Source organism: Rosa rugosa, chromosome 1 (assembly GCF_958449725.1).
Source record: "Rosa rugosa chromosome 1, drRosRugo1.1, whole genome shotgun sequence".
NCBI lineage: Eukaryota > Viridiplantae > Streptophyta > Magnoliopsida > Rosales > Rosaceae > Rosa > Rosa rugosa.
In genome coordinates this window covers 10,200,340-10,225,565 of record NC_084820.1, presented here as the reverse complement: position 1 = coordinate 10,225,565, position 25,226 = coordinate 10,200,340, and the positions used below count along the sequence as shown (strand labels likewise).

Sequence of the window (25,226 nt, the reverse complement as noted above, 5' to 3'; positions counted from 1 at the left end):
AATGACAATCGTCAAATTGTGGAGTGGAGACGTGGTCAAATGTACTGATGCAGTGGAAACGAGCCGGCCAAGTTTAGTGTCCCCATGGTGTGGTAGTGGTGGTAATGACATACGTCTGACAACCAAAGACAACTTATTGTTCATTTGTTTTCAGTAGAACAACAGGTCTTCTTTTCTATATAAACCAGGAGAAACCTCTGCAACTTTGGGCAACTTCAAACCCCCCCAAACCGCATAGTGCGTAGAACACGATGTTCGTTAAAAATTAACAAGAAGAAATTGAGGAGAATACGAGACAAGAATAGGCAAAGGACAAAACTGAGTGATATTGTATCTGATAAAAGAATCGAAAATGTTCTCAATACATCAATAAATTTCATCTACTCTACAAGAAACTTTCATTCCTCAAAAAGCTCTACAGTTGCTATTTTTCCAACCCAACCAAGAGTTTGCTCCAGGCGTTGAAGGCCTTAAAACAGCACAAGAGCGGTAACAACCTCTCCACACTCCCAAAGAAAAAGAATATATGAAGCACAAAGGTCACTGGCAGCTCTCAGCTCCTCACTTGTGTCTCTTCAAATTTCCAACAGAAGTTTAAAATGGTACGGTATATGGCAAAGCATATATATCAACCTCAGGCAAGAGGCGAGCATGTGGCCAAGACACCGAGTCTCCACAGCTCAAGCTGTCACTGGCAGCAACACATTTCTCAACCCCACAGTTTGGGTTCTTATTCGTCTTAAGCAACCATCCCTGATCATCATCAATATCTGTGGGTGGTAAACTTAATAAAAGAGGAGGCTCAACCCATTTCTCAAATAGCTCTATGTATTGTGATGCTCTTCGCTTGCTTTTTCGGTCTTCTTTGCCCTCAATTCCAGAAGTAGAACAGGGTTTTTCTCCCACATCCCTTCCAAGTACAGGAGCAGGTTCACACCTACCTTGAACAGAGGCATCACCAGTCCTTCCAGAGACAGAACACGGCTGTTCTTCTCTGAGCAGCACTTGTGGAACTTTCTGCTTTTGGAGAAGCAACTGGCTGGGCTGTTCCTCTCTAGATAGCACTGCTGGATCCTTGTTCCTTTGGAGAGGCAACTGGCTAAGCTGTTTCTCCCTGGGTACTATTTTTTGATCTTTGTTCGCTTGGAGAGGCAGCTGGCTAGGCTGTTGTTTCTCCCTGGGTAATACTTCTGAATCCTTGGTCCTTTGGAGAGACACCAGGCAAGTCTTTTTCTCTTTGGGTAGAACATCTTGATCCTTTTGCCTTTTAAGAGAAGGCTGTTTCTCTCGAGTTAGCACTGGTGGTTCTTTCTGTGTCTTAAGAGGCAACCTGCAGGGTTGTTCCTCTTTGGGCAACACTTCCAGATGTTTGTTCCTTTGTAGAGGCAACCTGCAGGGTTGTTCCTCTTTGGGCAACACTTCCAGATGTTTGTTCCTTTGTAGAGGCAACCTGCAAGGCTGTTCCTCTTTGGGTAACAATGCTGAATCTTTGTTTCTTTGAAGAGGCAACCGGCTAGGCAGTTTCTCTCTGGGAGAAACTTCTGGAGCATTGGTCCTTTGGAGAGGCAACCGAAAAGGCTGTTCCTCTGGAGCATTGTTCCTGTGGGGAGGCAACCGGGAAGGCAAGTCCTCTCTCGGTAGCACTTCTTGATCTTTGTGCCTTTGGGGAGGCAACCGGGAAGGCAAGTCCTCTCTCGGTAGCACTTCTTGATCTTTGTGCCTTTGGAGAGGCAACCGGATACGAAGAATACTCCCTTTAATAACATATTGAATGAACAATATCAGTGCCCATGTGACTCTTATCAAACACAACAGGCAAACAGCTTTCTCCCAGCTAAGGAAGTAACATATATACACTCACCGGTATTTTGCCTGCACTCAGGAGACAAGTTCTGCTTCTGCCTTTTGTTGCTGTTATTGCTGTTAACGGTACTGTCAGAAGAATTCTGGGAACCAACTGGATGCTCTTCCGTTAGGGTACTCATGTCCAGAATTTCAGCTTCTTCACGTTCTCTCTTCTTGCCATGTTCCCTGACTTTCTCATCTTCTTGTTGCCTTTCATCTTTGTTCCCTTTTTTGTGATGGTGCTTCTTGTCTTCAACCTCCCCATTTTCTCTAGCCTTCTTTTCTTTCTTCTCTCGTTTTTTCTCTCTCTTCTTTTCTTTCTTGGCCTTCTCAGCTTCTCCTTGGAGCTGTAAAAATACAGAGTAACATCAATTTCTGAATAGTTCAAAAGTGTCTGCATAACAAGCAAGCAAAACAAACCATAGAGGAAAGACATTCAAGCACAAATTCTCAGATAACAAGACGACATCCTAAGATGGCATTGATTCATTCAATTGACCATTCTCTTAATCATGAAAAGTTGCAATATCATGCCTCATCTATATGTATCACTACTTTTTCTCAGTTTCAACAAACAGGTGAATATTAAAGGTTTCCTACATCAGAAAGTGATATGCTACTCCTACCAAAAACTACAAGAACTCTCATTTGCCTTGAAGAGGACTCGAACCTCCATGCACTTAAGCACAAGACAATTTAGAGTCTTGCGTGTCTACCATTTCCACCACCAAGGCATTTTAAAACAAGCTTGAAAAGACTACCCTAAACAAAACACTATACAAACAAGTAGGTATCAAAAATTCTCCCACGTCAATATTCAACATTTCAACAAACGCACACTTAGGTTAAAGGTTCACCGCCTAATCCAATACAGTGCAAGCTCAATCTCAGCAAATCAAAGGAGTTCACATGTAGGCAGTGTGAGAATATTATGCTACTTTTCTAATTCTAAGAATTTTAAAAGAAAAAACAAAATTGTTTGTAAATGTTTTAAAAGAAACAAAAAAAATAGGTCATTAAAAGGATTCTTTTTTTTAAAAGAAATAAAAAAAAGAACTCTCACAAATAAATCCAATTCTATTATTTGGATTGAGAAAAAGAAAAGTCTCATCACACCATGGTTCTAACAATGAGCAAAACACCCTGGTGCTTCTTGAAATGCAAAAGTAAACTGAAACCAGATTGGTAGCTTAATCCCCACTTTGTACTATAGGCGACCATCAACTCTCACACATATCATATGAACTTACCAAAATCAATTGCTAGCGGTTTGAGAGGTCAAAACAATAGGAGTGGTCAAAATCAGGAAAGTTTAACTACACATAAGCAGAACAGCTTAACCATTAGCAAGGGATGTTTGCAATTGTTAGAACTGGGCTTCTAATTTGATTATACACATACGGAATGTTCTCGGCAAAACTCCCAACGCAAACACAATACAACAGGGAAGGACCTAATTACTCCCAAGTACCGATTGCTAAAAACTACAGAGGAGTTCAATACCTAAAGTAACAAGGTTAGTTCTTAGGCTAGTCAAGAACCCCAAATCAAAAAACCGGGTCAATCCAACTAAATACCCAGGAAGTCAAATTATACATGCCCTAACTTGGTTCCATTAAGAGGAGTCAAGACTAGTTATCGATTTCAGATTCCCACCACACAGTTTATGCGGATTGTTCTTTCTCCCTCTTTTCTTTCTGGGTTTCGATTATTACACAAATCAATAACGAAATACATCTAACAACGAACCGAATCGAACACAGTACGTCGAGCACAAAGTCAAAAGACCCAGAAAGCAACGATGCTCAACAATACCTTAATCGGTTCGATCAAAGCCTCATCGCAGATCCCCTTCTTCACATACCCGGGAGGAGGGTAAGGAAAACACCGAGACATTTCTCGCAAGCTTTCAAACTCGAAAAGCCCCAAAATCTAGTTTCGGATCTCTGAGAAAACCTAATTTCTCAAAACCCTAGCTCGATCTAAATCGCAACAAAACTGCGGCTAGGGTTTTTGATCCTTGTAAATCTCCCGCGCAGAGAGGAAGGGAGGGAACGGCAAAGAATCTGGGATTAGGGTTTGGGCGGATCGCGATTGGGGACGAGAGAGAGAGAAAGAGAGGCCCCAGATCCAAAATGGAGTTCTCAAGGGCTGAAGTGGGGTATTTATAGAGGAGCGGTAGGTCTTGCTTTGGCAACCAACACGTTTAGGCAAAACGACGCGTTTTGGTGGTGAGGACAGACGGAGGACTCCGTAATTTGTACGGCATGTGCGAAAAGTTGAAAGCACTGTGTCCAGGCTGGAGCTTGCTTACGCCGCACTAGGGATCAATTGGGCTATATAGATTCAGCCCACCCAAACTCTTGAGGACTTACGGTTAAAACAAAATTATAGTCATATTTACCTACTCAGTTAATTTGTTTATTCAGTTGTACTTGATTGCCTCTCGATTTAAATCTTATATCTTCTTATATAATTAAGTTAATTCTTGAATGAATGAAGTATCATATATGCCCTCACATAATATAAATATTAATAAATAAATTATTTCTATATGAGGATAAAACAGTCAATAGAGTATATCATATTTGAAAAAATTGCAATACCTCTTATAAAAAAAGAAGAAACTTCCTCAAAATTTGCTGTAACATTTTTCATTTAAAAAAATAAAAAAATAAAAGTCAATTGACATGTGCGGAGCACGTGTTAAAGAGCTAGTTATTAGTGAAGAGAAAACATCACTACACTACGGTTTTAAAAACAGTTTAGTACCTAAAACGTTGTACTCAAATGCCTTTCAATTTATAAATCTATTTGTAAAGAGAAAGCGTCATTACACTCCAATTTAAAAATAGTTGAGTACCTAAAACATAACAATTTAAAAACAGTTGAGTACCTAAAATAATTTTCTTTTAACATAAAGCTCAACAAAAGTCAGAATTTTCACCCTTCCACACTCATGGTTACAAACTTACACAAAGCAATTTTTACAGTGTCAACTATTTACTTTGGTCAACAACCAAAAATTTACAAATGCGAGAAGGTAAAAACTAAAAAGAAAAAGATTATACCATGACTACATAACCACACAAGCATTTGGATTTTCGTCACTAAACGCCGTCGTATACTTCACTTCGGTGGAGTTGGCACGTGCGAGAGCAGAAGCCTGAGGGTCAGGGTCATTCAGCACGTTCCTCACGTACCCAGGTGGTGCCTTCCTATCATAAGCCCCGGGAGCCCATGGATGCTCGACGACGTCGTATGGTACATACGGCCACAGATCCGCCTTCTTCCCCGTTCGATGCCTGACACGATGCAACACCTTGTTGGGGTCCACATAGCCAATAACAGTGAGCTTGCTTTGCTTAGGATCCACTTCAACACTATTGACTCCTTTCATGCCTTCCACTGATTTCTTCACTCTTCTCTCGCAACCTTCGCAGTCCATCTTCACTTTTATCTCCACAGTCTGATAGCCAAAAGAAAATCATCACGATATCACTCGCAGTTGTTTAATCAATCAACAGTTAACAATCGTTCACGCGTCTGCTACCAATGCTAATTAAGCTGAAATGAACACTCAGAAGTGTCATATTACATACCTGTAGCTGCTTGTTCTTCTTGAGCTTTTTATGACTCCGAGCCCTAGCACGGAGCTCGGAGACTTTACTGAGAAAACCCATTGGCAAGCTTGAGATACTCCCCAAAAAAGCGAGATTTGGCTGCAAGATATAGACCGACAGTATATGCATGGGCGGCCAAACTCAGAGTATGTGTAGCTATAGATGGCTGACACGTGTTAGTTTCCTATGTGGAAGAGTGTAGAAAGCACACGTTCTTTCTGGGGCTTCTAGCTTTATCACATTTGCTTCATTTTGACTAGACAAGGTGCCCGGGACTTATTGTTACATGGTGGAGATTATGATTGATCTTGTTACATTACATAGTTGAAATACCAATTATCTTTGTTGAAATTTACAGATTTTGTTTGGTTTGAACTTATTACTGATCTGATGGAGAAATCAAACTTGGTATACATAGTTTAATGAAGGAATAAACAGAATACAATAATGAGAAGTGTTTGATGGATGTTGCATAATGATACACGATCTAAATGGATATTCATCTCATGCTGCTGGTCCTCAGTCCAAGCTGTTATTGCCATATCACCTTTGCTGATGAAAAGCTTTTCATTTTTTCAATAGGCACTCTATCCATGCTTCAGATGCCTGATATAACAATGCACATCAAGAAGTGGTTAGAAAAACTGCTAAGACAGAAGTCGAGCTCTCAGTTGGTATATGAATCACAATAGAATTCAAAGATTTTCGTACATGTACTCAAATTAAACGCTAGCTTAATATAAGAAGCAAGAAAATACAGAGCAACCCAAACTCGAACCACAAAGCTTACTTTGAATGGGTTCCCCCAGTTATTCCTGTCGCATTGGCTTCTGTTCTCTTTATCTAAAACCAATTTCTCACTCGACCCTGATATCAAGATACTACAATCAATCTCTTAAGGTCATTATGGTTAGAACAGCTTGAGCACACATGATGACATATCACGTTAAAACAGAGCATGATTTCAATTATAACATGTTATTGTTATTAACTCATTCACAAAATACAAAATAGAAAGCATAAATGCACATCAAATTATTGAAAGTTAGCACATGGAAGAAATTTTAAACTCTCAACAAATTATTTTTTAAAGGTGAACATGAAAGAAAAAACAATGCTGCTGTGAGTTTAAAGCAGTAAAGAAGTATAAACATCAGATAAGGAGTTTAGAATGAATAAAAGCATCCCTTTGTAGAATTCTGAAGTTGCATTTTCTGCTAAAAATTTATTGATTGTAGTTCCCTGTAAGCAAATTTTTTTTCTAAGCTGAAGATCAAATAGAAAAGAAAACTACTGCAAGTTTTTAGGTTGTGATAAGCGGATGCTATCAGTTTGGAACATTTGCATCAAAAAGAGTAAGCTGTAAAAATTAAAACATTTGGTAACAAACTGTAGACTTTTGAATCCCATAAGCAAATTTGGACCAACATATTGGTGAAGAATGAGCTATCTCTGGTTCAAGGGAATCAATTATCTCATCACCTTCAGACCTGTTACTGATTTTAAGCTTTTAAAAGTAGTTACTAACTTACTTTAAGTTTCCAATATCACCATTAACTCTTTTAGCTTTTTATCTTCTACTGTGCTAAAATAGTGAACATGAACAACAGTCTGCTAACCCCAAACATGTTCACCATTGTGAATCGCATTTTTCCATTCTTCCGCCTTACCATCTCCCATTGTTGTTCAAATTCAGTTTCAACCTGCCACAGAACCACCATGATTTAAATATTTGAAATTCATGCCTAGCATCTGAAGAGAGTGATTCACTTAGTTACATATAAACTCTTGCTGAAATAAAGATCAACCTAAACCAATAGAAAAAAAAAACTGTAGTAATTCATAAGAAACCAATGATCACATGGTAAATATAAGCAAATCTATCAAACATATCATAAGAATCCAAAATTTGGGAATATGACCAAGTATGCATTCTGCATGGGATGTTTCAGCAGCTACTTGTTTGTGGACTGTTTCTCTTTCATTTGAAAAAAGAGCCATTGCAACACACCTAGAATCTCCTACGACCAATGCACTTTTGTATCATATGAGTGAACTTTACATAATGATCTATTCAGACATCGTCTAGGATTGCTTACAATTGCTAAAAAATTCAGGCCTCCTTTACAAAATGTGAACAGTACATATTTTTTCCCCATGTATATTAGATTACAGCAATGTAAAGAGAGCAAACTGATTTGAATTTCACAAAGGACATGAAGAAACTATGCATAATTGATCCACATATATTCGGTTAGTTCTCTAATGGCTGCAAGGAAAAAAAAAAGGAGAAAACTTTGGTATCAACTGATCTTTTTAAAGTTAAAAGCCTTGAATTTCACGTGGAGAGTTTTTGTAACAAACCAGCCCTGATGATGGTGTAAGGGATTTCAGAGGCCATCAGTATTGACCCATCTTCTTCGGCTAATTTTCTTTCATTGCTTTTCATGAGAGCTTGAATGCCACCAGCACCTTTGTAAACATTTAACTGCTAGTCTTATTAATCATAGTAAAAAAAAGATTCCTTTCTTACAGTGGTGATGTTTCTAACACTGAGAGGAAGAGAGAGAGGCACCTGAGATAAGAGAATGACATGGTTTACCCATTTCAAGGTCCCAACATTAGATGAGAAACCATCCTGACAAAAGAAATAACATTCAAAAGACATTTTTAAAGTTTCAGTTTCAAAAATAAGTATGATGTCAAGAAAATTGCGACAACTAAGAAACTAAATGGCTTTGCAACAGTAGATATAGATTACAATATCATGCTCACAGCAAAATTATAATATAAGAATATCAAAAGTAAGAGCAATATAAAGTTGGTGAATTGGGATCTATGTATAATGTATGGAGCATGTTTTACGTGATAATATAGGAAGACAAAAATTAAGTCAGTAAGTTCCAGGTGTAGATATTGCATACATTTGGGCATATTACTGTGGAAACTCCTCTTAGAGCTCTCCATAGAAATGGCTTGTCCTTTGACTTTTCCAGTCAATGACTTTCTAAACAAAAACCACAACCATGGAATGAGTGTTTAAAGTACAAAAAAATTGATTCAATTAAGGAACTTATAGCAGCCTTACAATCTGTCTCTCATTTTATAGAGGCTGTGCCTTAAGATCTTATAGAGGCTGTCCTTAATCGGATCAATTTTTTTGGTGCTTTAAAGTGCCCCACCATCTGTCTCTCATTTGATTTGGTTAAGGAACTTATAACAGTACAAAGCTGTGGTTAAGTGTCCCTAGCATACATGACAGTAGCCCAACAACTTTTTAACAAACAACCAGTAAAACACACAAAACAAAGAAACAAACAATGTAGGTAAAACTGATACAGCCTCTATTCCAGAAAACAAAAAAGTTGTGCTAATTGCCAAACTCTGGAGAAACTGAGCAGAGAGTAATATCCAGAATTTTACTCTTATGATGTTTAATTAACAAAAGGAAGAAAGAACAGAGGTTTTTGTTTTGATAGATTGCAGAATTTCAGAAATCAATTAGTATGAGCTTAAGTTGCCATCTTTGACTACTACTTCATAGGCTTTTCTTTCTTTCTGAAACATTCAAACACAAAGATACCACAATCAGATATATGTATAAATTTGATTATGCAGCAAATATGATGAAGGTAAATGGAGTTAGGAGAAGGTTTGGAACTAACCGGTCCAAGGTACTTGATGCATTGACTCTGTAGAACTGTCCTCGAGCATAGCTCAAGATTTGTTTCCTTGCCATCTCGAACATTCAGCCTGGATTATACGAATAAGTCTCAAATATCACATCGATCATCAGAAAAAGTTTCACCAACATATTTGTTCATTATATGGTGAAAATAAATGAACATTAAGGTCAATCACTTACCAGTAGAAGAAAGGCTGGCTGCTCTGACTTTCAAACCACAAATCGTAGTACATGTGTAAATTGTGTCTATACCGATGGCGTGGATCAATCTGTATAGGACATCAAGAAATAAACGGCTTAACATTAGATCATGCATATTTTACATTGCAAGGAATATAAGTTTTCAAAAGAAATATCTAGCCTTATTCTCTTGAGGGATTATGAAGTGTGAACTTACAGCTTCAAGCCAATGTTGAAGAGCTAACTTTTGTGCTTTCTCATCAAGTAGTATGTATAAGAAAAAGAACAAACCTTCGCAGCCTAGTCCTAGCCCTTGCCTACCACAAAGAGGCGGTTTCCGGCTTCTCAACATCGAAGAATGACACAGAACTCTGCTTGAGAGCTGCAGAATCTAAAAGGTTTCCATCTGAAGCATTTGAAAATAGCCAAATCAATCAAACCATTTCCATAAAAAATAAAATAAAATAAAATTTAAAAATTTTTAAAAAAATGACAATAAAACAAAACCAAATTCAAGTACAATTTCAATGGTGAGAAATAATAATCAAGTGCTTAGTAATTACCATAGCTCCTTAGTCCCAGCTGGAGAACTTAAACCATTTGAAAATAACCAAATTAACCAAACCATTTTGTATCAAAACAAACTGAAATTGAAGCATACTAAGCATGTAACAAAATAATTACCATACCTCCTCAGCCACCACTGCACGATCTGCAAGGTTTCTTCGAGTTTGATATACAAAACTTTCTGAACTTTGACTGCTGCATCATCAAGCTCCTTAACCAGTCTAGGCAAAAACATAAAATCCGGTTGAGACAGAGCAAAAGTCAGCATTGGTTTAAGCTTCAACAGATTTTTACCTCTACAATCTTCTGTCCCCAACGTTTCCTTAAATGAAAGGTTCCTATCCAACATTACATTTTCAGGCTTAAACGAAAGGTTCCTATCCTAAATTACATTTTCAGGCTTGCAATCCTTTAACCGACTTGAATTTTAAAACCACTGAACTTGTTAGATCAATCTTATAAATCAAAATATTGCCATGTACCTTTTCCAGAACGAACCCAAACTGATTTGTTGTCTTCTCATTCGTATCTTAGTGCTTGACCTTTTATAGAGACTGCAAATCACAGAAAAAAAAAAAAACAAATTTCAGATCAATTGTTTTTAGAAAGATGATAAAACTAACATTTATCAACATAAAGATCAATAGTTGGAATTCTGTAAATAAACTGATTCAATAACACTGAGCATAACTCTTTACATACCTGAATTCAAAGCACTTCCAAAATTTGATCGCACACTGTTCCCAATATCTGCTGAACAAAACCAAACAAACCATCTATTACAACTATATAAACCACCATAACCGAAACAAATTCTATCATCCAAATACAACAACGGCCAAACAAACCATCTCTATACAATCAACCATAACATTGCATACCCTCTATCAAATATACCCCCTGCCGAGTAATCACAAAAATACCTGAACATTCAATAATCTAAAGGCAAAAGTTAGATACCTGAACCACGACAGGACAACCAACTAACAGCAATTAACAAAACCAGGAACAGCGGCAAAAGAACAATCCACATACTCCTTTGCAAAAAACCTAGAGAGTAAAAACAAAACAGTCATTACCACTCAAAGACAAAGAAAACACCCAAACCTCTGTAATCACCGAAAATCAAAACCTCAACAAAAACGTCGAAACCCAAATCAATACCCTAAAACATGAAAACCCAAATCAATTGAAACCCAACCACAACAAAAACCACCGATTCAAAACCACAAAACCACAAAACCATCGATAACAAACCAAGTTTCAATCACACAAAGCAAAAGGAACAAACTTTAATCAAATTCCCAAAAGGAAAAAAGGTTTAAAAGTTTACCTCTGTTAAGGGGATTAGAATTGGCAGTCAAGAATTTTCTCTGAATCTCATTCGTGCAGCAAATCGTGCCCTGAATAAAGAAATTACTAATTAATAATAAAAAAAAACCATTTGAGCTTATAAACGATAAGTAGAACCTCAAAAAAAGAAAAAGAAAATATAGTAGGCATACAGATTGTGTTGCAAGCACTGTTCGATGTATACTCTACATGAACACAAAATCTATAACAAAGGCAATGCAAAAGAAACAGATGAACCCAAAGCACAGACCACTTTAAATAGCAATCTATTAGAATAAACTATCAAAAACTCAAGAGTCAGGACGATGAAATTTTCTATACAACGCTTAATCGAATAATCCCAAAACGCTGAACCCCACAGGCAAAACGATTATACTTCATAAAACATTTGGACCTCTCAGTATATTAACTCAAGCAAAGCTTTTGACTCCAAGTTTTGTTCTAATCAATGTTATAATATCGACATGTACCTTCTCCAAAACAAACGTAAATTGATTTGTCCTTTGCTCTTTTGTATCTCACTCCTTGAACTTTTACAGAGACTGCAAATGACAGAAAACCAATCTAACATCAATCGTTTTCAGAAAGACGATTATATCATGAAAATCAAACAAAATCAGTTTGGGTATGTGAAGAAAAGATGGATAACGACGATATTGATGTTGATCTTACAAAGTCGAACTCTTATCGAGTCCTCACTGTTGGTGATTCTGCATGATTGCCGACTCTGAGGTTACTAACAGTGATTCCGGATGTTGATGGAGGCTTCCCGAACACAGCAGATTACACGTTTTGCTTTATATACTCGGGCATCAATTGGTAAGAACAGAAAGAAAGAGCTCGGCTGGAGTCAATACACCAAACAGCTTGATCATCAGAATACATATCTATATATATATATATGAAATTCGGTGATCCTTTAACAAAAGAAAGAACGAAGAACACACCTAATTAAAATCCTCCATCCACACCAAAAATCAGAGCTTTGCAATTCAGATACAATCTGAGAAACAAAGCTCATGCTGATGAAATTTTACACAAAACCCTTAATCGAATAATCCCAAAAAACCGTACCCAACAAAATTAACCCAAAAATTAACATCAAGCAGTTACCTTTTATGCCTCCAAGCTGGAAACAAACGAAAATTGAGACCTGTCTATGCCGATCAACAACCTCCCTCACTATCAATCTAAGCGAGACGAAGAACCACAGCAGAGACCATTGATAGATCTTGTGAAATTGCATCCTCCATTGGTTTCTTTGATAGGCTGACGAGCAACTCTTTGAATGACTGGAAAGACATGGAAGGTTGATAACCTTGATGACTTTCACAGATCATATTGACTTTGATGACATGCTTGCAAATGTTTCCTTGCATCGACCACACACAGTCACAAAAGGAAAATTCTGATCCGGGATTCCACACTAGATGTACAATGCTACTGTCTTTCTGGCTTGAAACCTTGGCAAAGAGACGGTTTTTATCATCCAAGGTAACAGCAGAATCAGGAATTTGCAGTGCCCTGTGCCAAGATGTAGAAGCAATATATTCTTCCTTGACGTTTTGAAAAGAATCACATTCATCAGCATATCGGTCAAGCCAGTAGCCTGAGTGCAGCTCAGTTGTCAGTTTGTGCACTAACCAATCAACTCTTTGGAGTGCTCCAAGATGTGAATCATCAAACAATTTCACTTTCAACTTCACGTGATATGCTTCAATAGCACCAGATGCCTCCTGACTTGCAAGCGGAAGACTTCTCATTGTTGAAAGCCACATTTCTGTTACCAAGAAAAATTAATGATAAGTTAATACATAATTTTAAGAAGATTCGACATGATGTTGACAAATGACAAGTATGTGCACCAGAGAGAGAGAGAGACATCTTACCAATCTTAGGCACCCAATGACTTTTAAAATATTCCATAAAAGCAGTCTGATCAACAAAATCCTGGGTAAGTTGTTCTAAGGCAACCGCTGTATCACTTGCACCCCAAATGCCATGCACAATATTACCCAGACGTTTAAAAAGTTCCCGTTGAACTTCAATGTTATTGCATTTCTTTACAATATTCCTCAGCCATGATCTTCGAACACGCCAGAGGGAAAATAGGACAGGACAACCAAAAATATCCCTGAAATACCAGAAATCTAGCTATGAGATTGCACTATATTCTGCAGCTAGAAAATTTATGCACTCAGAATTATAGAGGGGCATCTTGCCTGATGGGATCAGTCTCAGCTGCTGCATCATCAATTAAAAACCCACTGGCCCTCCATCCAGGCTCAACACTACGAGCTCGACCAAGTAGAGCTGTCATCCATTTAGACACATCTGGCTTTGAAAAGCTGCGTGTGATGATCCATGCAACAGGGAGTGCATGTTGTCTTGAATCAAAGACAAGAAGTGTGCACAAAGGATACTGCCATTTCAAACACGCATGTTAAATATCCATTATTTCAGTGCAGATCCTTTGATCTATAGATATAAAAACTCTGACTTGTACATTCATGACTCAGTAACTATTGAAAATCTGACGGCACAAAAGTTAGAATTACACCAAGATAGACACACAAGAGTTTGACTTGTTCATTATGACAATTACTTCTGGCAGCGGATCCTAAAAAGCCTAGAACAAAATTGGTTTATGAAACAGCATATGGAACAAATCAAGCAGCATAATGGATGTGTTACCTTAAGTCTCTTTATGCCAAATGTTGAATCAATTGCAATGAGACTGCGATGGCCAAAACGTATCAATTGTTGCAGTTGCCACTCCGTCTGAATCCCCAGAATGAAAGGATCAGTTTCTGAAGTATCCTGATGAATGAATATGGATTTCTTATTGCGCTCAACCCACATGCGGATGCTGGCTTGATCATCAAGATCCAATTCATGGGTAGACCTTTGGATAATCATCCCAAGTTTGTGGACATACTGGGAAGCAAGGCTATTGACTTTTGCATTTGAAGCACAATATCGCTCAATCCCCTCAATGTGTTTTTCTAGTATATTCTCTTCAGGAACACCCAGATAGATCATAGACATTGTTTGTTGTTGAATCTCATTACAGATATATGGAACTGTCTTGGCTCTGGGACCAATGGCATCTCCATCAAGTGGGCCATGGCAAACAAAACCACATTTGTTCACATGACGCCTCTGATGATAGATAAGTAGTGCAAGTGATGGACGTGCATAGAGACGCTTCACCACAAAATTGCATGTACAGCCCCGCATAGATTGAGGTCTAGCAGCGCGATTGCGGGTGTTGAGTCGATATCTTCTGCTAGGTAAAATACCCCCACCTTCCCCATAATTTTCAGGACCAAAAGAACACCAATACCTTCAAGGAGAAAGAAAAATCAACTTCATAACTGTAGGTGCACAAGTTAATGAAACAGCAGCAACGATGAAATCTTAAAGCTAGAAATAGATCATTCCATGTCCATCTGAACAGTCATTCCACTTATGAATTATTTGTTAGCTAAACTACAGTATTATATTTGTGACTGATTCTCTACCATAAACAGGTCTAAGCTGTTGTTTATAACAATTCCATATCTCAGTATTAAGTATTAACTTTAGGATACTAAATACCAATGCTGTCATCAGAAGCTTGAGTATTTAAACAGCAAAACAAACACACAGGCACACAAATAATTTTTTTCAGAACTTTATTAAGAATGAAATCTTGAATCACGCTTCAGAGTTGCCAAAAAACTCAAAGGTTTCAAACTATCAAAGCAGAGTTAAAATAATATTGAAAAGAAGTCTGTTGTCCCTCAGAGCAGAAAATGTAAGAGCAATAAGATAGAAAAGTTTAAGAAGTTATTTACTCACAGCTTATATTCCAAATACTCATCATCAGCGTACTCCTTTAAGATGCCCTTCTTTCTTTTTCTTCCCCTCTCAATATGAAATCGCGTTGGACACTCTAAATTTGAGCATTCACCGATTATAAATTCGTCTACTCGGTCATAAGGAATGAGGGCTGCATCATCATGATTCTCGGAATTGCCAAATTTGGTCCAAGTCAAATCAACAGAGGAGAACTCCTCCACTGGTGGATCCTGAACTGGAAGATCTTGTATAGATTCAACAATATCCATCGGGTTCAGATTCGTACTGGAATGTATACTATCGAACGAGCTTAACTACAATCTGCAAATACAGCAGAGAGAACCCCATGAATTAACCAAGGAATCCCATAAAACACTAAAATTAAAAAGCTTCTTATCTACTTCCATGGTAAAAACTTGGGATTCTACTTCAGATAGGTAAGTGTTCTTCAAAATCAACTCATAAAATTACATCGTAAGATCATACCGCCTATGCAAAAAAGATGCACAATCTAATACATTCAAAACTCCAACATGCCTTGTTGTCCAAATGTCTAACACAAAACTTAATAGTGCATAATTGATTTATTAACAAACTCAGACTGGGCAGCACGAACAAAATTACTGAACTCGGCTACAAACCCATGATCCCCAAAATCACTGCTCACACCCTCTATTTCTTTTTTCTTTTTCGAAAATTTATTCTTAAAAATTGGAATCTCACATCTCAACTGAGCTTAGCTACAGCGTCCTACCAGTATTCCCCATTACATAACCAACTTAGAAAAACCCAACTGACCAAGAAACACTAAACCCCACTTAAACCCAGAAAAGCAACCACCTTGTTATCCAAACCCCAAAACCCAAGCAACCATTCACGACATGAAAATGAACCCAAAACATAAAAAAGAAACAGAACAAAACCACAATTAAGAACAACCCAAAAATATCAAAAAAGAAGAAATCAGAGCACACTTCATTCGCTTCCCTTGGGCTTAATTTGGCACATAACCTATCACTTACAATAAAAAATTCCAATTATAAAAATTCACCACTATTGGATAAACAAACAGAAAAGACAGAAACCCAGAAAAAAAAAACGATTACCTTGTTAGTTTGTGGGTGAGTTCCTCTCAGGAAGATGAAGACTTGAGAAGTAGTAGAGAGTAGTCTGATAAGAGCTCCGGTGACATTTTCAGGCAGCGGTCACTGAATTCATGTCGGCTTGGAGAAGAACTGAAGAAGACACTAGTGTTTTGATAAGAGTTCTGAACCTGAAGCCTGAAATGGCTAATTTACTGGTGAAATTTACAGAAGTTTTTAAGAATTAGCCAAAATATATATATATATATATTAGGTTTCTTCGTTGGTGCGTAGGTCTTCCGTTCGATTTTGTCTGAAGGCACTCAGATACTAAGTTTTTTTTCTTTTTTTAGTGAAAGGTTTTTGGGGCTTATCTTTTGTGGGTTTGGAGGAGGTGGTTGTGCATTCGGGGGTTGGTTTGTTTGGGCTCCAACTACACGAGCTAATGTAGGGGTGAAATGTGAACAAACAATCTTAAAGCCCAATTTTATAGCAAATTGATCCTGCCAACTTAGTGTAATGAGGAATTTTAAATAAACGGTCAGATGATTTATACGTTAAAAATCGAAATCTGAAAAGTTGGATAAACAGTTATAACATAGTAGCTAAATTCGATTTTTAGCTATATATAACTAGTTTTGAAGCAAAATTCAGCTCCAACAGACTAGCTATAGCTAAGTTAAATTTAATTTTAGCTAAAATAGACAATTAAGAATAGCTAAAGTAAAAGTTATATTTCTCTCTCCTCTTTTGTCCATATGTCAGTTTATAATTGGAAAAAACATAGTTTATCACTTACAAATAGCTACTATTGCTGGAGCAACATTGTTAAATTAATAGCTATATTTCACAACTTTAACTAAAAAGTAACTTATATTGTTGGAGATGCTCTAACCTTCTGATTTAAAAGTCTTCATACAGTTTGCATTTTAAAAATTCTAATTAAAGACTCTACTGCAGTCAAAATAATCACTTAATCACACCAATTTTTCTTCAACCGTTACTCTTCTTTGCACATGAAGCATAAATTGATTTATTTTACTCGTATCTTCATTGCATGGCCATATTTTGACACGATTTTCTCTTCTTACTGGCGTCAATGGAGAAACGTGAATCATGGTCCAGTAATAGCAAGTCGTCGAGTCCAATGCCAATGTGAATCATGTTCACGTGGAGATGGCTAATTTTCAAATTTATGATTGCCCTTGAATCGCAGGTATGAATGGACGAAGCCGAAATCTCGAGGCATAATTTGCAAATAAAGTTCAGATAAAATTGGGGAATTTTGAAAAGACACTGGCTCCTGATCTGGGCCAAAGACTTGGGGAAGTCTCTCGCGTTCTTCTAGCTTCTGATTTAACTTCCTCATTTTATTTATCTACTCTCTTTTTCTTTTTCATCCCGAAGACTTGGGGGAAGGACTAGAACATGCAGACGCGGTTCACAAACTTTTGGAGTCTTTGCTTCCTCCTTTATTCAAATCCCCTACCCTACACACACACACAGTGGCAGTGTGGCACAGTATGGGAAGGGGGTTACTCGAACCTCGACTCTGCCGCAATCCTCTACTCCGCAGCAATGGAAGCACAGTGGACGCAAAATGCACCACTTCAAAAGTCGACAATAGATAAAAATAAACGGACTCTGTTCCGGATCCCTTCGCTCCTCTCTCTCTCTCTCTCTGAGATGAAACGGTGGAACAAACCCAAAACAGAAGAGAGACAAAATGGGAAGCACACTACTCGTTCATAAGAGACCTCTTCTGGCGCTTTTAAAAAGAGAGTGTTCTATGACTTCTCTCATATAGGCATTCTAATAATTTTTTGCCTAGACTTTTAATCCTTTTAATTGTCCTCAACCAACCATAAAAATCTACGTTTTAACTTCAATTACCTTAAAATTGGGTTGAAATATCATCAATAGATAGATGTAGACATATCACTCTGGTTGTAGAAAAAATTGCAGTTGGCTACATTATTCTCAAAAAGTTATATGTAGATTTTTATGGTTGGTTGAGGACAATTATTGATATATTGGGCAAGAAATTATATACCACTGACACTAGTAGTTTCTTGTTTCTGGGTTATGGACATAATTTTCCAAATCTGGCAAACCATTTATTAGTCCCAATTAACAGATTGAGAATCAAACAAAATAAAACCCTATGCTGGTTTCATGGTTTAGATACTCCTATTAATTTTGCCTTCCAAAACAAGTAGGACTATTTGCCTATTTGGCATTGCCGTGCTGCATCTGAAAGTAACACATGCATATCATTACATTTACACCAAACCAAATTTACCTAACAACTACTACAATATTATAGTTATGGAGCCCAAGAGAAAATATAGGGTCAATTGTGGAGCTGCTTAAAAAGACCACTGCCATAACCGAAAGCAGCAGAGTGAGTACACTTGGATACGATGAATTTTCTCACCCAAAAACTTCCTCTCTTTTTTCCAGTCATCATTGTTACATTCATCATCTACCATAGTGCTGCTGCTTTAACACTACCAAAAAATGTAACGTTTCCGGCAGTGATTGTTTGGGGAGATTCAATAGTGGATCCCGGAAACAACAACCTAGTCAACACTATAGTAAAATGCAACTTTGAACCTTATGGGAGGGACTACGCCGGAGGAGTGCCTACCGGAAGGTTTAGCAACGGAAGAGTCCCCTCGGACTTGATAGGTACGTAATCTAACTTGAACTCTTTTCGTGTTCTTATATGTTACTGCATTGCTATAGTAGTATAATACCATTCGCTCTTGTTTAACGAAAGACTAATTCTTGCTCAACTTTCAGCTGAAGAACTTGGAATCAAGAAGATTTTACCGGCTTATCTGGATCCGAACCTGCAGCTTGAAGACCTACTTACTGGTGTAAGTTTTGCCTCTGGTGGTTCTGGTTATGATCCCCTCACTCCCAAAATAGTGGTACACATCTCACTCTTCCACACTTACTTAATCTAGCATGTGTTTTTCATATACTTGCATCGTTTTAACTCTTTTTCTATCAGAATGTGTTATCATTATCAGATCAATTAGAGTTGTTCAAAGAGTACAAAAGCAAAATAGATGCAGCAGTTGGGGTGGAAAGAAGAGAAATTATAGTGTCAAAAGGAGTACACATTGTGTGCATAGGAAGTGATGACATTGCAAACACTTACCTCTCTACACCATTCAGGAGCCCTCACTACGATATTCCAGCCTATACAGATCTCATGGCCAATTCAGCTTCAAAGTTCTTTCAGGTAATTATAGACCCACATGATGAGTTAATTTATTGTCTTTTAGCAAAGAAGTGGTTTGCTCATGTATCAAAATGGTATTAATTTGCAAAACCTAATTCAGAACTCCCAATTAATGAACCCATCTAGCTAGTGTGTACTGGATGTCGAAAGACCTCTTGTATTGTATATTCCTATTGACATTATACCGATCCAACTCGTTGCTTGTATCGTGTCACACAATTTCAAATTCATACAAAAAAAAGAAATTAATTGAATTTTATTTTATTTTTTTTCAAAAAGAAAAAAGAAAAAAGAATACCGTGCAACTATATATGCAAGGGAAGAAAATGGAAGTGCCGAAATAGGCTTTATTACGTGCTAATGTGGGTGATTGGGACTGCAGGGGCTTTATGGAGTCGGAGCAAGAAAGATTGGAGTAGTAGGTATAACAGCAATTGGGTGTGTGCCATCACAGAGGACACTGAGTGGAGACATAAAGAGAGGGTGTTCAGCCAAAGCCAATCGAGCAGCTAGCCTCTTCAACTCCAAGCTCTCTTCCCTAATAGAGTCCCTCAATAAGAAGCTTCCAGAAGCAAAGTTTGTCTACTTTGATATCTATAATCCATTGGTTTCCATCATCCAAAATCCTTCTAAATATGGTAATCAATCATCATCATCATCATATATTTTCATTATCTTTGACCAATATATTATTAGAGGCACCAACTATTATCCGGACTTTACTTGCTAGTAATTCACAGGATGATCATATTCTTTAGCCATACACAAGGAGAAGATATTATGAGAGAGATCAGCACATGATTATATGCAATGTACACCTTGTAGCTAGGAAAGAAAAATTAAATCTAATCTTGAGTGTATACAATAATGTGTCTATCTCGCCCACTGTGATAATGACCCTAAAACAGTAAAACCTAAAGGCCACAATGCAGATTCATTACTCGTTTAACACAATGGTTTATGGAGTGTGCAGGATTTGAAGTGGTGAATAAAGGGTGCTGCGGAACTGGAAACATAGAGGTCAGCATTCTTTGTACTCGTTTCTCTCTGGGCACTTGCCGCGATCCATCGAAATACATATTCTGGGACAGTTACCATCCCACAGAGAAGGCATACAAGACCCTTGTCCCCATGGCTTTCGATAAGGAAATTCACAAATTGTTCTGAAACTACTCACCCTCCTCGTCTCTCTCAATAAATTAAGTGCCAGTTTTAGTGTGTTTCTCTCTTCTTCTTCTTCTTTTTTTACTGTCCTCAAGGTGTACTATTAAAGTTAGATGAGCTCAGTTTAGTAGAAACTTCTCTGTTTTTGCCATCAGTAAATTCGACCAAAATTGTATGCATTTTGTACTATTCATTTTTCAAGTTACTTGAAACCAAGTTAGTCCCCATGTCTTAGCTGCCATTGGTATTCCCATTGATGTAGTTATTCATTGAAAGTGATTGAAATCGATGTATAACTCCTTATATTAAAAATGCTGGTGTATGTTGTGAAACAATAATGATTTGTAGGTCATATCACTCATATGTCACAATGCCATTTTTTTTTTGTTGGAAGTCATGAAACATGCCTCGTTAGGTAGAGATCAAATTAATTACATCTATCTACCCTGAAAGTTGCACTAAAAATACAAATATGTTGCTCTATAAGTATCAATGTTTGAACTAAACAATAAGAATCGAGGCAGTCTCTGAAACCCAACGCAGAAATTAGCTGCCTTATATCACCTCCAGAAGTTCCCCTAAAAATCAAACTTAGAATTTTGAATATTAGAGCGAGGACTTTCATTAAAACGTACTTAGAAGAATACTTTTTGCCTGAATGATCACTATAATTGGCTTGAAATATCATCAACAGATGCAAGATGTACTATATATGGTACTGCTGAAGAACATGGAATTTGATATTTGTTAGAAAGTGGGCGGAATCAGGATTTAAACATTGGAGGGGGGGGGTCCGAGACATAAATTAAAAAAAAAAAAAAAAACCTACACCGAAAATAAATTAAAAATCATATTCAATATAATTCATAAGTAAACAATAAATTCAAAACAAATCGATAGATAACTCTGGTTTAAAAAAAAAAAAAAGCAACCTAATTTTTAATTAATATTACTGTTAGTGATTGTTTTATTAAACTTTCATATATGAATTGATTATCACGTGGATTTGGGAGGAGGAGGGGGGTCCTCTGAATGGAAGGTTTTTCCTTAGATTGGTTAACAGCAATGCACATATAAATATATATCTGACAGTAAGGTTGGGGGGTCCGGACCCCGTCGGACCGAAACACAGTTCCGCCACAGTGACCATAAATATGCAGTTGGATATTTAATGTCCCATTACTATACCCTATCCAGATTTTAGAGCTGGCCCCAAAATGTCCCAGAGAATAGTTAATGATTGAAATGAAATTAAATACCATGACATTTGCAGATTCATTAATTCTTGTTTCAAGATTTGTTAACAATGATTGTCAAAAGCAGCTACAGAAATCCATACTGCAATTCAATCCAATTTAACTAAGACTTTAAGTAACAAACTCAAAACCAATCGAAACCGTAAGCTGGTTTTTCGGGTTTGCCTGCTTCGATCAGCAATTATGTTCATCTGCAACAAGCAAATGAAGCAATGCAAGAAGCAAAGACTATTTGATATTGCAGTACTATTTGATTTTGTTCATCTTCTTTTGTCACTAAGTAAGATCCAGTATTCCAGGACTACAGATTGAAATTGATATATGTCACATCGATCATATTAACAGGGGAACATAACATAACGTACATGCAACTTACGATTGGCAATGATCAAAAGCTACATTAAATTATAAACCAAACTATTATCTAACAACTAATACACTGTACATCATATTTGCCCCATAATAATTCCCAACATAACTCTTAATTAGCTTCTTTTTTAGGTGAAGTAGATACGCATCAATTTAAATATGGATGTCTAGTAAGCTAGATCCAGAAACCTGAAAAGCAGTGAGAATATAGTACTAATTTAACACAATGAATTTTCTATCCCGCCAAGAATTTCTTCCTAATTCGTCTTCATTTTTCCAAGTTTTTTCAATCATTATAGTTGCATTCATCCACCATAATGCTGATGCTGCTGTAATACTACCAAAGAACAAAACAGTTCCTGCACTTGTTGTTTTTGGAGATTCGATAGTTGATCCTGGCAACAACAACTATGTCAAGACTATAGTCAAGTGCAATTTCCAACCTTATGGGCGGGACTACATAGGAAAAAAGCCTACCGGACGGTTTAGTAATGGAAAAGTCCCCTCGGATTTTATAGGTAATAAATCTAAATAAGGTTTTAGTCTTGTAGATTATAAGATGTTTCTGCATTATTACTTAATTCACACTACTACTGTTGCTTTTGGTTAACAAGAAGAACAAATTAAAAAAAGAAAAAAGGCGGAAACTGGATTTTTCTAGCTACTTGCTCAATCAATTAACAACTGAAAAAACATTAATTTTTTTTTTTCAGCTGAAGAACTTGGAATCAAGAACACATTGCCAGCTTACCTGGACCCGAAGCTACAGATTCAAGATCTACTTACTGGTGTAAGTTTTGCCTCAGGTGGTTCAGGCTATGATCCACTGACACCCCAAATAGTGGTAAGTAAAATGTGTTAGGTGTACATCTGTCTTCCCTCCTGCTCTTCTTACATTGCTTCCGCTTTAACTCTATTTCTCTATCAGAATGTGTTATCATTATCTGATCAGTTAGACCTGTTCAAAGAGTACATAAGCAAGATAAATGCAGCAGTTGGGCCGGAAAGAACAGCTACCATAGTGTCGAAAAGCATATACATAGTGTGCATAGGAAGCGATGACATTGCGAATACGTATTTATCTACACCACTGAGGAGACCTCACTATGATATTCCGGCCTATACAGATCTCATGGCCAATTCAGCTTCAATTTTCTATCAGGTAAACTTGGACCACTTAAATGAAAACAACGTCTATCTCACGTGTAGCATGATACTATATTAATTGGGTGACATGGAACACATGTACTTTAAATTTGCTCCTTATGTTAATGTGGAGAAAAAATGGAACTGCATGCAGGAACTATATAGACAAGGAGCAAGAAGGATTGGAGTACTAAGCTTGCCACCAATTGGGTGTGTGCCGTCACAGAGGACATTGGGTGGAGGCATAGACAGAGGGTGTTCAAAGATCGGTAACCAAGCGGCAAGGCTCTTCAATTCCAAGCTCTCTTCCCAAATAGATTCCCTCAATAAGAAGCTTCCAGATGCAAGGCTTGTCTACCTTGATATCTACAACAATTTGCTCCCCCTCATCCAAAACCCTTCAAAATATGGTAGCATCTTTATGCTATTACTTCACAAAACCGAAATGCTTTAACTGTATATGTAGATACTTATGCAATATGTATGTATGGATTCAGGATTTCAAGTGGTGAATAAAGGATGCTGCGGAACAGGAAATATTGAGGTCAGCATTCTTTGTAATAAATACTCTCCGGGCACTTGCAGCGATCCCTCAAAATACATATTCTGGGACAGTTACCATCCCACAGAGAAAGCATACAAGACTCTTACCCCTCTAGTTCTTGGCAATAAAGTTAAAAAATTCTTCTGAAAAGTTCTCTATATATGAAGAATCAATAAATTGTAGTAGGAAACTTTCATGTAGGGTCGTCTAGGGTAACTTGATGTATGTCATACCCTTATTTATTTATTTTTTAATAAATTAATGTAGTGGAAACCTATTGAACTAATTAACAGGTTACCCACTTACCCACTTAAATGTTGACATGTGTCATTTTAAAAAATAAAATTTATTATATTAACAACACATTTTTTCTTGATATGTAATATTGTTCAGAAACAAGTAATAAATAATGTCAAAATAATAAATTACACCTAGTAGAATTAAGATTACTACGTACTCATGACCACACTTATAGTGGTTATTGTAATTGAGTGGTCAAAGATGTAAATATCATAGTTGGACAACTTTTATCAAATGGATCGGAGAACCTCCTTACAATACTGAGTACTTACATATTTTTTGTTCTAATATTAATTTTACCATGTTCACAACATAAATGTTGTCAGAATTGTAAAATGGTTGATAATCTTGTAAATGATATAGTTTTTGAAGTAATTACTACAAATAGAACAAACGTTACAACTTTTACATCAATTCTTGTGGGTTGTGGTAAAATGTGTAGTTATTGTAGTAATCATTTCATTAATTATAAAAACATAATGATGCGGGAAGCGTGAACACGATAGTAAGGGGCTCCGTCAAGCGTCGAAAGCCATATGAGATAAGCTAGAATCCACTAGCAATTACGGCACAACCGTAAGAAACATAGAGAAATTTCTCTAATATTTGGTTTTTTTTATTGATAACTTGAATCAAAATTACAATCTAAGAGGTGCCTTATATATAGGGCACATAACATAAACCTAATACAACTAGAAATCAAAAAGAATAATTTATTATAGACTAAAACTAGAAAACCTAATTAAACCTCATTACATAAAAATCAAAACTAGAATAAAAATCAGAAATAGAATCCTAGATACTAAAGAATATTACGCAATCTCCCAACCAAGATTTTGTTCGAGAATCCCGATATATCCAAAAGAGTAATTTATGATTAATTTCATCATTAAGAAGCCTATTTGAATACCAATATCCAATATTCAAATCATTCTTCTTAATGTAGAGACGCTTCTTTCTTTTCGAGATTCTTTGTTGAAATTGGCTAAAATCTCGTCCTACATCAGTCTCCTCCA

The 25,226-nt window shown here is 36.9% G+C and overlaps 3 protein-coding genes and 1 pseudogene across 39 annotated transcripts; 1 reads left to right on the top strand and 3 right to left on the bottom strand.

The window, feature by feature from the left end:
* Positions 1-302: 302 nt before the first annotated feature.
* On the bottom strand, positions 303-3,992 carry LOC133716458 (uncharacterized). Of its 3 annotated transcripts, XM_062143174.1 has the most exons (4): positions 3,661-3,992; positions 1,862-2,192; positions 1,721-1,754; positions 303-1,660 (listed from the first exon to the last, which is right to left on the bottom strand). In XM_062143174.1, exons 1-4 carry the CDS (start codon positions 3,739-3,741, stop codon positions 595-597), a joined length of 1,512 nt encoding a protein of 503 aa, XP_061999158.1. In that variant the 5' UTR covers positions 3,742-3,992; the 3' UTR covers positions 303-594. The 3 variants fall into 3 exon arrangements, with proteins under 3 accessions (XP_061999158.1, XP_061999155.1, XP_061999163.1); XM_062143171.1 differs by having other exon boundaries at positions 303-1,754; XM_062143179.1 differs by lacking the exon at positions 3,661-3,992 and adding an exon at positions 3,096-3,650 and having other exon boundaries at positions 303-1,754.
* Positions 3,993-4,730: 738 nt separating this feature from the next.
* Positions 4,731-5,638, bottom strand: LOC133716451 (heavy metal-associated isoprenylated plant protein 27-like). Its single transcript, XM_062143163.1, has 2 exons — positions 5,448-5,638; positions 4,731-5,314 (listed from the first exon to the last, which is right to left on the bottom strand). The coding sequence occupies exons 1-2, from the start codon at positions 5,595-5,597 to the stop codon at positions 4,922-4,924; spliced, it is 543 nt and encodes a 180-aa protein (XP_061999147.1). The 5' UTR covers positions 5,598-5,638; the 3' UTR covers positions 4,731-4,921.
* A 218-nt stretch (positions 5,639-5,856) lies between these two features.
* LOC133716289 (uncharacterized) lies at positions 5,857-16,526 on the bottom strand. 35 transcript variants are annotated; one of them, XM_062143083.1, is made up of 23 exons: positions 16,203-16,525; positions 15,097-15,417; positions 13,948-14,599; positions 13,476-13,675; positions 13,143-13,387; positions 12,367-13,033; positions 12,201-12,256; positions 11,926-12,097; positions 11,724-11,795; positions 11,234-11,303; positions 10,861-10,950; positions 10,603-10,650; positions 10,383-10,454; positions 10,023-10,121; positions 9,625-9,739; positions 9,334-9,422; positions 9,134-9,221; positions 8,557-8,714; positions 8,393-8,475; positions 8,044-8,106; positions 7,833-7,956; positions 6,259-7,171; positions 5,857-6,074 (listed from the first exon to the last, which is right to left on the bottom strand). In XM_062143083.1, exons 2-6 carry the CDS (start codon positions 15,363-15,365, stop codon positions 12,444-12,446), a joined length of 1,956 nt encoding a protein of 651 aa, XP_061999067.1. In that variant the 5' UTR covers positions 15,366-15,417; positions 16,203-16,525; the 3' UTR covers positions 5,857-6,074; positions 6,259-7,171; positions 7,833-7,956; positions 8,044-8,106; positions 8,393-8,475; positions 8,557-8,714; positions 9,134-9,221; positions 9,334-9,422; positions 9,625-9,739; positions 10,023-10,121; positions 10,383-10,454; positions 10,603-10,650; positions 10,861-10,950; positions 11,234-11,303; positions 11,724-11,795; positions 11,926-12,097; positions 12,201-12,256; positions 12,367-12,443. The 35 variants fall into 35 exon arrangements, with proteins under 35 accessions (XP_061999067.1, XP_061999074.1, XP_061999052.1 ...); XM_062143090.1 differs by lacking the exons at positions 8,393-8,475; positions 8,557-8,714 and adding an exon at positions 7,391-7,737 and having other exon boundaries at positions 6,259-6,335; positions 7,088-7,171; XM_062143068.1 differs by lacking the exons at positions 8,393-8,475; positions 8,557-8,714 and adding an exon at positions 9,897-9,923 and having other exon boundaries at positions 9,551-9,739.
* Positions 16,527-18,513: 1,987 nt separating this feature from the next.
* Positions 18,514-24,471, top strand: LOC133716280 (uncharacterized; annotated as a pseudogene).
* The last annotated feature ends 755 nt before the right edge of the window (positions 24,472-25,226 follow it).

Coding starts and splice junctions, on each gene's coding strand:
- LOC133716451 (XM_062143163.1), bottom strand. CDS start 5,597: ATGCATATACTGTCGGTCTATATCTTGCAGCCAAATCTCGCTTTTTTG. Junction 5,315..5,447: donor AGAAGAACAAGCAGCTACAG/GTATGTAATATG, acceptor TTTGGCTATCAG/ACTGTGGAGATAAAAGTGAA.
- LOC133716458 (XM_062143171.1), bottom strand. CDS start 3,741: ATGTCTCGGTGTTTTCCTTACCCTCCTCCCGGGTATGTGAAGAAGGGG. Junction 2,193..3,660: donor CTTTGATCGAACCGATTAAG/GTATTGTTGAGC, acceptor GTATTTTTACAG/CTCCAAGGAGAAGCTGAGAA. Junction 1,755..1,861: donor TGAGTGCAGGCAAAATACCG/GTGAGTGTATAT, acceptor ATGTTATTAAAG/GGAGTATTCTTCGTATCCGG.
- LOC133716289 (XM_062143010.1), bottom strand. CDS start 15,365: ATGGATATTGTTGAATCTATACAAGATCTTCCAGTTCAGGATCCACCA. Junction 14,600..15,096: donor GAGTATTTGGAATATAAGCT/GTGAGTAAATAA, acceptor TTCTCCTTGAAG/GTATTGGTGTTCTTTTGGTC. Junction 13,034..13,142: donor TCATTGGGTGCCTAAGATTG/GTAAGATGTCTC, acceptor TCTTGGTAACAG/AAATGTGGCTTTCAACAATG.